The sequence below is a fragment of the Carassius carassius genome, chromosome 24, assembly GCF_963082965.1.
Source record: "Carassius carassius chromosome 24, fCarCar2.1, whole genome shotgun sequence".
Taxonomy (NCBI): Eukaryota; Metazoa; Chordata; class Actinopteri; order Cypriniformes; family Cyprinidae; genus Carassius; species Carassius carassius.
Window position 1 is genome coordinate 25,678,523 of NC_081778.1, and position 13,522 is coordinate 25,692,044.

Genomic DNA, 13,522 nt, shown 5'->3' on the forward strand with positions numbered 1-13,522 from the left:
AAAAAATTGACTAGGTCATTTCCTTAAACTAATTTAACCCATCCAATTGCACACACACTGCAGTGAGTAGTGAACAAACACACACACACACACACACACACACACACACACACACCGTGAACACTCACCCGAAGCAGTGGGAAGCCAATGCTAATCTTTTTGTTCTCCCTTTCCTTTGTATGATAAATTAATAATCAAGTCCCTTATTGCTTTTATAAAAGTATCTGTTAAATGCTAAAATGTAAATGTGGACATTCTGGAATGTACAGATTGTTTTGGAGCAGCTTTGGCAAAAACTGATGGTATGGCAGCAAACAGTAAACACAAAAACGCCCTTTTCAAACAGGACTTTTTTATTTCCATAAGAAAAGTCAGGTAAGTTTGTATTCCATAGAGAAGCCTTTTGTGATTTTAATCCTGTCCTATTTGAGTAAATCTGTGTTTTCCTCTCTCTCTCTCTCTCTCTCTCTCTCTCACACACACACACACACACACACACACACACACACACACACACACACACACACACACACACACACAAAATAAAAAGGAAATTACCTGCAATTTTTAGGCTAAATCCTCTAGGAGAAATCTAATCCCATCCAGACAGGAATGTCTGTGATTATGGTACAGTATATTATTTTCACAATGATTATTTATTTTCACAATGAACACATTTGAATTTCTTGTTGGATCTTCATTACGGATTTTTGCTAACTTTCTCACTCAAATTGGTGTTTCAAGAACTGCTGTCAACCCATCTGATGTAAATAAGAAAATGTAATCAACAAGCAAAGTCAGATCACCAGAACTTGTCAGAACGGGCACAGCAGTTGCATGAATAACATTTTCTTGTTCATTATATAAACTTAATTAAATGGGTTTTTATGATGTGATCCCAATTCTGGATCATGAAACCTAAAATCTGAATATGAAATCACAGACATTCTCTGTTTTAAGAGAATTTAATCCTTTCCAAATTGTGCTATACACATACAAAAATAACAAAAACAACACAGATTTCTGGTATCCAGGTGCAATCTGTCTAAATGACAAAGTAGGCTGCACAATGTCTTTGATCTTTTCTTTGAATTTATTTTCTTTCATTTATCTATCACGGAAAGAAGAAATTTCAGAAAACAATACGACACACCAATAGCATTCAAACAAAGAGCCCTCAAACTAAGACTCTGAGAACATTTGACATTTTACATGATGATTCTATTATATTCGCCAACGTAGAAAGATTCTGGCAAAAATGAGTTTACACATGGTGGAAACTCAAAACCAAAGTCCTCTCTTTGGAAACACACACACACACATGAATGCACACACAAACAAGCATCGCCAGCAGGCATGTGGATACACAAAGAGTGTGTGGAGATGTTCAGATGTGAAGGACATGTCTGCAGGCAACTAATTCACACACGCACACATTTTCTCTACTTCTCCCTTGTTCCGATTATACAGTTAACGTATGTGTGACAGTTGACATAAATACCGCCTCATAAATAATTAATCTCCTCACAATTACAGTATTCCATACTAGCACCTCATTAAAGCATCATGATTATAACGCATTCCTGCCAAACAAATTCCCTGCTTGATGCAAACTAGTTTTGTTTGTATAAACCTGAGAATAAAAGACTTACTTTTCAGGAAAGACTTTATTATCTGGTAACATTAAAGTGGTAACATGTTGTTTGCTAATTAAGATAAAATCTGAAAAAATAAGATTGTCAGAGCAGGAACAGGACAACAAACAAGAGCACAAAGGTCTGGAAGTTTGAAAACCATCCACATAATAAGGTTAAGAAATCCAAAATAAATTATTTCTTAAAACCCACAATAACTCGACAGCAAACGTTCACTGAACTGAGTTCTGACATTACACCCACACACACATATTTATACTGTATATGGAGCCTGTTTCTTACATTAGCATATACAATTTCAATTCACATCACTCTATGGCATTCATGTGTATGTTTCTGTCCAATAAATATTTCAACATTACTCTGAGGTACATTTCATCGTGAAATATTACATTTGCAATTCTCTCTGAATATCTAAAGGTGAACATGAACCCTAGATGGATTTGTTTGCATCTTTGCATCTTGTATTCTCATAACTATGTCCTTTCATATCCTCTACAACAAACGGTTCATATTTTGACCCACAATCTAAACTGAATGTCTACCATGTAGACATTCTTCACAATAAGCAGCAACCACCACAGAAGAAGCTTGATACACTGGTGAAATAAGTTTAAGAGGTTAGCCTTGTAACTCACAGGCACTGTTGAAGTCAGAGAATTCTTAATGAAAATGGGTTTAATAGGGCAGAGGGAAACTCTTCGATTGCACTCCTGTTTAATTTAATGAGCCTTAAGTCAGGCAATTTAGTTATTTTAATTGCCTTTCTCTCTTTGTTAAAAAGATGTATGTGGCTGTCATAGCGTAAATTCTTCTAAATAACAGTTTATGTTTCTTCCACCCAGGAAGGACTCTGTTCTCTGTTCCTCTTGAATTCCACTAAAAACATCACAGAACAATGAAAATGTTATTTGAAATATCTTTGGATGATTCAATTACACAGCTATTTCAGGAACATAGTAACTAAGTATTTTTAGATATGTTTGACTGGACTTAACTCATTGATGTCAATAGTTTGGCACTAGCATACTTTTTTTGTATTTTAACAACGAAACACTCTCAAAAGCACATAAATACAATACTATTTGGCATCGGTAAAACATTTTTTTTTATGTTTATAAAAGAAGTCATTTATACTCACAAAAGCTGCATTTATTTGTTATTATTATAATATATTATTATATTATTTACAAAAATCCAGAAAAACGTAATTATTATTTCAGTTTCAAATGTTTTCTATTTTAATATATTGTTTAATGTAATTTATTCCTGTGATGTCAATTTTAATCAGCTATTACTCCAGTCTTCGGTGTCACATAAATCCTTCAGAAATCATTCTAATATCATTCTAATATGCTGATTCGGTGCTCAAGAATCATTTCTTACTGTTATCAATGTTGAAAATGTTGCTTATTTTTTTTTTCTTTATTCATTTTATTGTGGTGTTTTTTTCTCTCCGATGAATAGAATTCCAAAAGAACAGAATTCATTTGAAATAAAAATCATATAATTTTATGTGTCTCTTCTGAGAAATAAGACACATTTCTTTCTTTCTTTCTTTCTTTCTTTCTAAATAAATAAATAAATAAATAAATAAATAAATAAATAAATAAATCTTACCGTCATACACCACACGTCTGAATGGTAGTGTAAATTAAATACCTAAAATACAATATTGGGTAAAATATTCAGTTTCTAATTAGGAAAACAGAGGGTTCAATGCAATTTAAGCTCAGTCAACATAAATGTGTTGAACCAACTTAGAATTTTGCCTTTATTACAAAAACTAAGGTCAAATTAATTTTCTGTGGTGATCAACATTATGCAACAAAGGCTGTCAATTGAGCTTCATTAAAATGGTCAATTCTATAACCCGGACCACAGAAAACATGCAAGGATGAGTGAAATAACAGTCTTTCTCTCTCTCACTCCCCGCCTCCCTCTCCTCCTCTCTGTAAGATGACCTGTCTGTTTCATACGAGGCCTGCTGAGTTGCAGAGAGCTCTGACAGGCATGCATTTAAATGGGATTTCAAATACACAAACCATCTGCATCCTGACAGCCTGCAAGCTTATGAATATTAGAGGATAGATGCCTTAAACAACTGTGTGAATGCACACACTGGACATCGAGCTACATGAGTCCATTTCTATCACTTCCAGATAATCATACATATTTACCCTCCACAGATGTTTACCACTACAGCCGCCATCATCAACATCTTCCCTATAATCACTGCCACCAGCAGGAAGACCATAATTAGAAATAGCAGCAACATTCCCAGTATCCTCATTCATTTCTGAAATAAACAAACAAACAAAAAAAGCCTAGGTTACCTTTGCCATCTGTGCCTGCACGCCACTGGCCTTCAGGGATGCTACAGCTTTCTGTGCCGCCGCCGGACTGTCGAAATCCACAAAGCCATATCCTACACACACATGTACAGAGTGAGATAAAGGTTATTTATACACATTATAACACACATATCTTAGTGTTTTTTGCCAAAAACTGAAGAATTCTTTATCGGACATTAATCAGACATTATCAGACACATTTATCAGATTTAAAATTCAAGGGTCAAAACAAGACCGCTCCGTTGTTTGTCTTATCATGCTGATCATGGCGACACCCGAGTCTGCATGTTTGAGCACAGCCGCTTGTGTCTTCGTGTGGGTTTGTGTGTGCGCCTGGGGAGACAGGAAACGGCCATTTTGTTCAAGGCTCATGCTTGTCAACTATTTCCTCAGGAACAGGACAGAGAAGGATTCAGCCTGACCTCACCCCTGCTGGGAAATCCAGCTTAAAATTCAGCCAAGAATGAACATTCTGTTATTATTTACCATGTTTCATTCCAGTGGAACTCTTTCCTGGAATACAAAAAGAGCATTTTTGACAGAAAATTCAAGCTCTATATTTCAAGTCTTCAAAGTCATACGACAGCTTGGTGTGATAAACATCAAAAACTGCGCATTAATATAGAAAGGTTATTAAACGGTTTTAATGCACACCAGTATTCAGACAGACCATGTGTTTTTTATTTATTTATTTATTTGTATTAATGTAGAATGTGTGGAAGTATGTATGGAACTCTGTGCGTGGTACTTCATTATTTAAAAAAAAAAAAAAAAAAAAAAAAAAAAAAAATATATATATATATATATATATATATATATATATATATATATATATATATATATATATATATATATATATATATATATATATATATATGTATATTCATAATCTAAGACAAAAATATATTATAAACTAGAATGATGGATAATTCTGCAGCAAAAATTCGGCAGAGATATTGATGCATTGTGTATTATATCTGTGCATAATTGTGCATAAAATTTTTGTTCCACAGAAGTTATACACAGTTATATTATTTTTGAAAATATTGTTTATAAGTTTTTTTATTTTTTTGTGCTAATCCTTTTGGCAGGTTCCAGAGATTTCAGTTTTGTTTTGATTGAAACAAAGAGAAAACATGACCTTAAAATAAAAATTGTACGGCTGTCAAAAGATTTATAAATGAATTATACGTTTTTAAATTAATAAATTATTATTAAGCTAAAAATACTTTGTGGTTAATATATAAAATGTTTGTTTGTATGTATATGGGGCCTGGTCAACCAGTTAAGAGGCAGTTTAGACTAGTTAGAAAGCAGTTACTATGTTTCGAAACACAGATACTATTCCAGCAGGATCCATTTCACCAACCAGCTCTTTAACCAAACAATTCTTTGGCAGCAAGCAAGAGAGAAGATCCATGACTTCCTTTACAGCGTATCGTAATAAAAACTGCAGTGGCGTAAGCAGGGCTGGACTGGGACACAATTTCAGGCTGGGAAATCTCACACTCATCCAGGCCACCCTAAACACCCACAACAAATTCCAAAAACCACAGACAAAATTCACCATACTTGGCTGAATGTCACGTCACACAAACCTATTATTTATTTGGCCATCTCATAAAAAGTTCTAAATCTTTAGTCTGGGGCCATGGAAAAAAATTAAAGACTGCACCTTCGCTTCCCATTGCCTCTTCTTCATTTTCCCCAATATCTCTGTCTACTGTGTCCTAGTTGAAAACAACCACCTCTTTGCAATATTTGTTAGCACAGAATATTGTCATTTATCTTAAAATGACTTAAATACCCTAGATTTAACAAACCTATATTTCATACAAATATATTAAAACACATTTTCTAAAGTGCCTTAAAAAATAATAATACTGAACACACTACATTGCATTATTAGGCTGTAACTCATGTTATTTGTGTTGCTGACTGCTTTAGCTCCCTCCCTACTTATAATTTATTAATGCAACTTTAAAAAAAATAATGATGTCCTTTAGCACAGTATTCTGACTGATGATAATTGTGGGGTGCTCCTAACAAGTGCTATCAGTTTAATAGCAACTCAACTAGGTTAATAAAGACAAAACTACAGAAGCGTAGGCTATTTACAGATGAAACTGTCCTGCACTTGAAGTCCTGAACAGTTTAGTAATTAAGTTAAATTTCACTGCTGCTTCTGGCCGCTTCCTCTCCTTCCTCGAGTCCCGCGCATTGATTACTCTGTTTGAAACCGTTTGATGAGAGTGTGGAACAGGCGAAATGATTATACGGCAGCGGGCCAAATCAACTGCAGGTGCTCCAAACGGCCAATCCGTGCCTGGGTGGAAGTTCTTAAAGACCCTTGGTACATCTGAGGCACATTTGAGGCAGTGTGTCTTAATTTTGCAGAGGCATTCTCACCATAAACCTCTCTAAACTCTAAACACACACACTTCTCAAAGCCTGACTGACATTAGAAACCACAGATGGCAGAATGCAGAGTTTTGGAGAGGCCACGAATAGTTAAAGCTAACAGCTCTATATGCCAGACATATGTGTTCATTTACACACCACACAATATAGAACATCCACTTGTAAGCCTCCTTGTAAAGATGGAAGTGAGAAAAAGAGGGACAAAGATCTCTACAGTGGAGAAATAAGCCGTCCAGATGTTCCAAAGACTGCAGAAATGTCATAAGCCTAAGAAAACAGAGCATGTGTGTGAAAAAGGATTTCTAGTAGACTGTTCTTGATCCAGAGAGAGGAACACTTCTAGTTTGAGAGATCGCTGCGAGCATTCCTGAGGTCACTGACCAAAAGAGCTAAACAGCAGACATCAGGAAGTGGGCTGAGAAAGAGGTTTCAAGTTAAAGAATGCAGGGATCAATTCCTGTTAACAATGTGACACCCAGAACCGGAACAGGCCTGATAAGGAGCTCCACAAAGAGTTAAAAAGGATAAAAAGCGCATGTTTGTGTGTAGACATCAAGCATATGAGGTTTTGGCTGGAAGTGTTTTGGAAGCTTCACGTAATTAAATCCATAAATACAAATACGCCTCAAATGGGTGCGCATATTCTCTCCATTTCTTTTCTCTCTCTCCATCTTTTTTCTTGGATGTCAAAACTGTGGGAAAAAAGGGTGTGTGTATTATCTCCTTCCTCTGCACATAATTCCAATTAAAAAAGGAAAGCGAGGTAGTGATGGAGAGAGCTTGTTGGTGTGCACGTGTGTTGTACGACACAAATATTTACGTTCATTCCGTTTAATGAGAGGTTCATGATTGAGTCAAGGAGAAAATCAAACACACCCTCTACGTTGCCCACAACCCCCACCACTGTCACCCTCTCCATCTGTCATTGCGGACAAGGGGAAAAAACAGCTGTCTGAAACTGAAAATATGTCTTTATTTTGCACAAACAAGTTTGCAATTACCGAGTCTAGCTACCTAATGCAAAACACACAAAGTAAACATGCATTTAACCATGTGTGTTTAACAAACGGCCAACAATCCATGTAAGGATTTCCAAAAGTAAGTGTGATTATAAACACTGCAGAGCTTGATAACTTACAACTGATCTTCAGAAGTAAATGGACTGAACAAACTTGATTGTAAACAAGCCTTCATGGCTTATTCTATCATACAAATTAATCTACAGCAGACAGGCCTGTAATTTTGATCAGTCGACATATCTTGAAATTAATAGTGCATATCCTGTGTAAAAATGGATACATGGAAGCAAGCAGGACAAACATATTTAGATTCAGTGAAGCCATGAATGAAGTGATTCCATCTTTTTGTCCGTTTCCTGTCTGATATCTTTGGCTCCCATAAGTCCTGGCTGGAAGCCCATCAGGGTGGAGAAGCCTGGCAGAGTAGGAGGGCTGTTAACTTCAGGAGGTGGAAGTCCTCTAAAGCCTGGAGTGATTTCCTCTGCTTCCCAAAAACACCCTCTCTCCACCTTTCTCATGTGGGCATTGATACTCATTTTTGGACATATTAGATGTGCCTTCAGAGAGAAAGCATTACAAAGAGAAAGACACACACATGCATACACACAAAAAACTTGCGGGACCCAGTTTGGCAGATTGTGTAGGAAGCTAGGCTGTTTATTTACAGCATTGGCTGATTGTTTCCTGAAAATAGGCTGTCTGCTAAATCATCAATTTCAGCCGGACGCTTCCCTCACCCCATGGCTATTTTTAAACCACCACGACTAGGTCCGGACTTTTCAAATCAACACAGGAGGAACCCTGTGCTTTTCCTCACCACGGCTAACCCTGCTCCGGTTGTAAAGACTTCACCCACAATCACGCTAACACATTTCCGCCTCTAAAGATCATCCAGACAATATCCAGACAAATCGGAGTCTTTCAAAAGCTCTCATTTTAGGAGGATTATTGATTATTTTAAGTGAGACTGTGAATGCTCTGTGAGCTTGTTTTTAATGCAAGCTGATATTGACTGCGGTACTCACCTTTGCACTGGTTGGTGTTTTTGTCCAGGATTGCCTTTGTTGACACTATTTTTCCATACCTACAAAGGACAAAGAGAACAACAGGGTCAGCTCAAATGAAAGCCAACTAGATGAAGTACATTTCTAACTATTGCATGAAACTTTTTGGTCTGCTAACAGTGTCTAATCTTTTTTTTTTTTTTAGTTTTCATCACAATAAAATTTTTACCATTTCTCAAAATACGTATTGTTTCATTACATTATGTGGTGGAAATGAACATGATTGAAACAATATTTTTAACACTTTGCTAATTTCACAAATAACATTTTAGGCATCCTAATTTTTTTTTACACTTTTTGCATAATTTGACAATAAGACAGTAGAAGTATTCAGTATTCATTTAAACACAAAATTCATTCATTTACACATTCACACACACACACACACACACACACACACACACACATATATATATATATATATATGTTTAAAGCAGTAAAACTGTAAAAATGTGTAAAATTTTCATATTTTAAAGGTGCAAAAAATGGAAGTAATGACAAATATTTTATTCAGTATTTTGAGGTACATTCAAGTAAGAATAAAAAAAAAACCTAAAAATTTACTGTCAAAAATGACATGTTAAATCCTAAAATGACACGTTTTAATGTGACCTTCATATGAGAAAAAGAAAGAAGTTAAAATGAGTTTAATAAAAGTCAACCCCTGGGACATACAAGTGCCCGAACTTGAAGAAAAACCCAAGTGCAATCTTTGCCCCAAACTTTGTTAATTAAAAAGTTTGAACCTAACTCACAGAGTATGTTTAATAAAGAAATAGTTTAGCTTCATTAAAACCTTGATGAAAGGATGTTTATCGATACATCAATACCTTCCTTAACAGGACACAGTAAACGGGGGGTAGTGGGGGGTGGGGGTTTGAGTGCAGGATATGAGTCTCATACACTAGTGATTTAATTAAATGCTGGAAGCATCACAGAGCCCCAATCTGCACCACAAAATCCCCTGACCTCTTTTCACTTTTTCAAAATAAATAGTACTCCTGTATTCTTGCAATAATCATTCTCTTTTTTCTCTCTCTACCCCACAAAACCCCTATTCACATAGCAAAATCAGTCTTGTTACAGTATCACAAAAGTGTCTGCACAGCAGATTAATCTCTTTCCTCTCTGCAGTCCCTCTTTTGCCTTATTCTTCCCCTATCGCCTTCCTTCAATCCACGATGGAGGTAATAAAGTTACTTATTGCTTCCGTCTCCGACTGAAGACCGGGAAGACTGATATAAGCGTGGCACTCCTGATCTGACTTTTAATTAATATTTAATGTGGCTCCCACCTCCAGGTAAGAGTGGGAGACTATATTACCCACCTTTATAATGATGGAGGGGTTTAATAAGGAAAAGATCAATGTCACTGTGAGAAGTGGCATCCCATCGAGGCATTGTACAGCTGATGTCTGGAAAATGGCAGCTAATTCATTTCATATCCCTTATAAGCCTGCAAACGGCAAAGCTTACAGAAGAAATATAAATATCATAAGCTGCTATAGAGTGCTGTGAGGTTCACTTTTTTCAACCGTTGTACAAGATTTCATGTGAATTTATCAACAAAGTCTTCTGCGATTCACACCATCACTGTGGCGAGTGGGGCGGGGCCGGGAGCCATGGGAAAGGAGCGAGGCCGGTGGAATGATTGGAAATGAGCGACACCTGTGCCACTCACCGGTCTCGAGTCCCACGCAGGAGATCCGGAAGGATAAAAAAAGAGTAGCAACGACAGTGAAGGATGAGAGAGGACCAGGCCTGGATTTTATTTTGTGTTTGTGTAATATAGATAACATTAGAAATACAATAGCGAATGTAGATTCTACAGCGTCTAACACTCCAGTTTCATCCATCTCACCCAAAGATAAACTGCAGTGCTTTACAACTATAGGACAGGAAGAGCTAAATAAACTTATCACTGTATCAAAACCAACAACATGTTTATTACATCCTGTACCCACTAAATTACTGAAAGAGTTGTTACCTGTAGCCGAAGAACCACTTATCAATATTAATAACTCATCGTTCTCTTTAGGTCACATCCCAAAACCATTTAAGCTGGTGGTTATTAAGCCTCCTATTAAGAAACCAAAACTTGATCCTAGTAAGTGGTAAATTATAGGCCTATTTCAAATCTTCCATTTATGTCTAAAATTTTTGAAAAAGTTGTGTCTGCTCAATTGAGCTCCTTCCTGCAAAAAAATGATCTGTATGAAGAATTTTAGTCAGGTTTCAGGCCCCACTATAGCACAAAAACTGCACTTGTTAAAATTACAAATTACCTGCTTCTTGCGTCAGATAAAGGCTGCATTTCATTGCTAGTTTTACTTTATCTTAGTGCTGCGTTAGACACCATACTCATCACAACATACTCATAGATAGATTACAAAACTATACAGGTATTCAAGGGCAGGCTCTAAGATGGTTTAGATCCTACCTGTCCGATCGCTACCATTTTGTTTATTTTAAATGGGGAGTCATCTCATTTATCAACCAGTAAAATATGGAGTGCCACAAGGATCCGTCCTAGGTCCCCTTCTATTTTCAATATACATGTTGCCCCTTGGTAATTTTATTAGAAAATACGGGATTAGTTTCCACTGTTATGCTGATGATACTCAGCTATATATCTCAATGAGACCAGATGAAACTTCTAAATTATCTAAGCTAACAGAGTGTGTTAAAAATGTAAAAGATTGGATGACCAATAATTTTCTCCTATTAAATTTGGATAAGACAGAGATATTAATTATTGGACCAAAAAACAGTACACAGAATCTTGTAGATTACAATTTGCAACTAGGTGGATGTACTGTTATTTTCTTTACAGTCAAAAATCTGGGTGTTATATTAGACAGCAACTTGTCTTTTGAAAACCATATTTCCCATGTTACAAAAACTGCATTCTTCTATCTTAGAAACATTGCCAAGCTACGAAACATGTTACCTGTTTCTGATGCAGAAAAGCTAGTTCATGCATTCATGACCTCTAGACTGGACTATTGTAACGCAATTCTAGGTGGTTGTCCTGCATCTTCAATAAACAAGCTACAGGTAGTCCAAAATGCAGCAGCTAGAGTCCTTACCAGGTCAAGAAAATATGATCATATTACCCCAATTTTACAGTCTCTGCACTGGCTACCTATTAAGTTCCGTATCAGTTACAAATGATCATTACCTATACGGCCCTAAATGGTTTAGCTCCTGCATACCTTATACCACGTTACAATCCATCACGCTCCCTAAGGTCACAAAACGCTGGACTTTTGGTAGTTCCTAGGATAGCAAAGTCCACTAAAGGAGGTAGAGCTTTTTCACATTTGGCTGCCAATCTCTAGAATAGCCTTCCTGATAATGTTTGGGGTTCAGACACACTCTCTCTGTTTAAATCTAGATTAAAAACGCATCTCTTTCACCAAGCATTCGAATAATGCATCTCTTAAATTGTGACTGCAGTTGCATCTGATCAAATTCTTATTCTTTAGCTTGGGTTAAACAAATTAATTTTACTTTGTTGGAACAGCAGCTATGCTAATGATGTCTCTATTTGTTTCTCTGTTTTGCCACGGAATTTACATCCCGTGGTAACTAGGATATAAACAAGCTCCAGTCTGGATCCAGAACACCTGAGAAGATGATGCTGACCCCTCAGAGGACCTCAGATGATGCTAACCCTGAATCAACAAACAGAACTTCAAATATTAAGTTGTTTCTAAGATGGAAGAATGCAGTTTTTGTAACATGGGAAATATGGTAACAAATATAAAAAATATTGCTACAAGTGTGACTGCATCATATAATAATTGCTGTTAATAATGTTCATCGTCTGGCTGACTACGTCTTGTATTAATCTTTCAAAAAAATCCTGTCATATGCCCACAAACTGACAGTCACCACTTATAAGCTTCTACTAAATATTGTAGAAACGTAATTTTCTGTAAAGCTGTTTTGTAATGATTTGTATCATAAAAAGCGCTATACAAATAAACTTGAAAAAAAAAGTGTTTTTTGTTTGTGAGCGGCAGGGGTCCATGAGGGGCTGTTGTGATGTTTTGTGTTTATTTTATTATTAAAGTTTCATTGGAATGTTCGCCGGTTCCCCCCTCCTTCTTCCCGTGATTATGAAGTTTTATTGTGTTACAATCACATAGCGAGTAAACGTGGGCGGACGTTTTTTGCGAAAAAGGATAATCACAACTCTGGGATTGCAGAGACTCATTATAGAAACAATACTGGTTTTGATTTTAAAAAAAAAACATTACGCCATCAATATGGATTGTCAGTAAACAAAGTAGAAGACTGGGGGATGAGAGCAACCACATAAGTGGAGAGTGGAAGACATGAATATGAGGAGGTCTGTTGGAGAAAGCATGTAGTGGACCAAAGTGAAGGAAACACATGAGAACCATTTGACTCAAATGCTTGACTTACTGCCATTTCATCTTGCAAAACAAGTGGCTGGACAAATACAGGCGTCTCAGATGAGTGGGTGGGTGGAGGTGGAGGGAGGAATGTAGTCAACATAACTGGCAACGTTTCCACAAGCCAGTGCCACGCCGCGGTCATCCACACGGATGTCAAACTAACCCAAAACTCATGAACAGAAAGGTTTCCTCACAAACACAGGCATAGATTAATTCTCTTGCAGCTAAACAGGGGGTGCTCGGAGCAAAATGTCCCTCTAATCATGTGCCTGTCTTGTTTTGTTTGTTTAGATGCTGATAAATGAAGCATTGCGAACTACCGAGGTGGGGTAATATTTAATAGACAGAGTCTGTGGTTATGATTTATATGTTACAAAATGAAAGTCTTTGTTGAAACCTCAAAAAATGTAATGACCCCTATGCCGTTACTTTCTGGTTAATGTAATACTCTTTAGGATCATTTGTCAGGATGATATGGCTAACTTTATAACCAAAGGTGAAGGAGCTCACTGTGAGAACATCTGGCAAAGCGTCCTGATCACGCTCACAATATAACAATGAACATCAGGGTAGTTTTAAGTTG

At 36.6% G+C, this 13,522-nt stretch overlaps 1 protein-coding gene across 1 annotated transcript in view; it reads right to left on the minus strand.

Annotated features, from left to right (window-relative positions):
• Window positions 1-13,522, minus strand: part of LOC132103286 (RNA-binding motif, single-stranded-interacting protein 3) — a 130,831-nt gene that overhangs the window by 77,650 nt on the left and 39,659 nt on the right. The window contains exons 3-4 of the mRNA XM_059508260.1: window positions 8,475-8,533; window positions 3,992-4,083 (exon numbers count right to left, since the gene is read on the minus strand). Coding sequence (XP_059364243.1) covers window positions 3,992-4,083; window positions 8,475-8,533 — 151 coding nt within the window. The remainder of the gene's footprint in view (window positions 1-3,991; window positions 4,084-8,474; window positions 8,534-13,522) is intronic.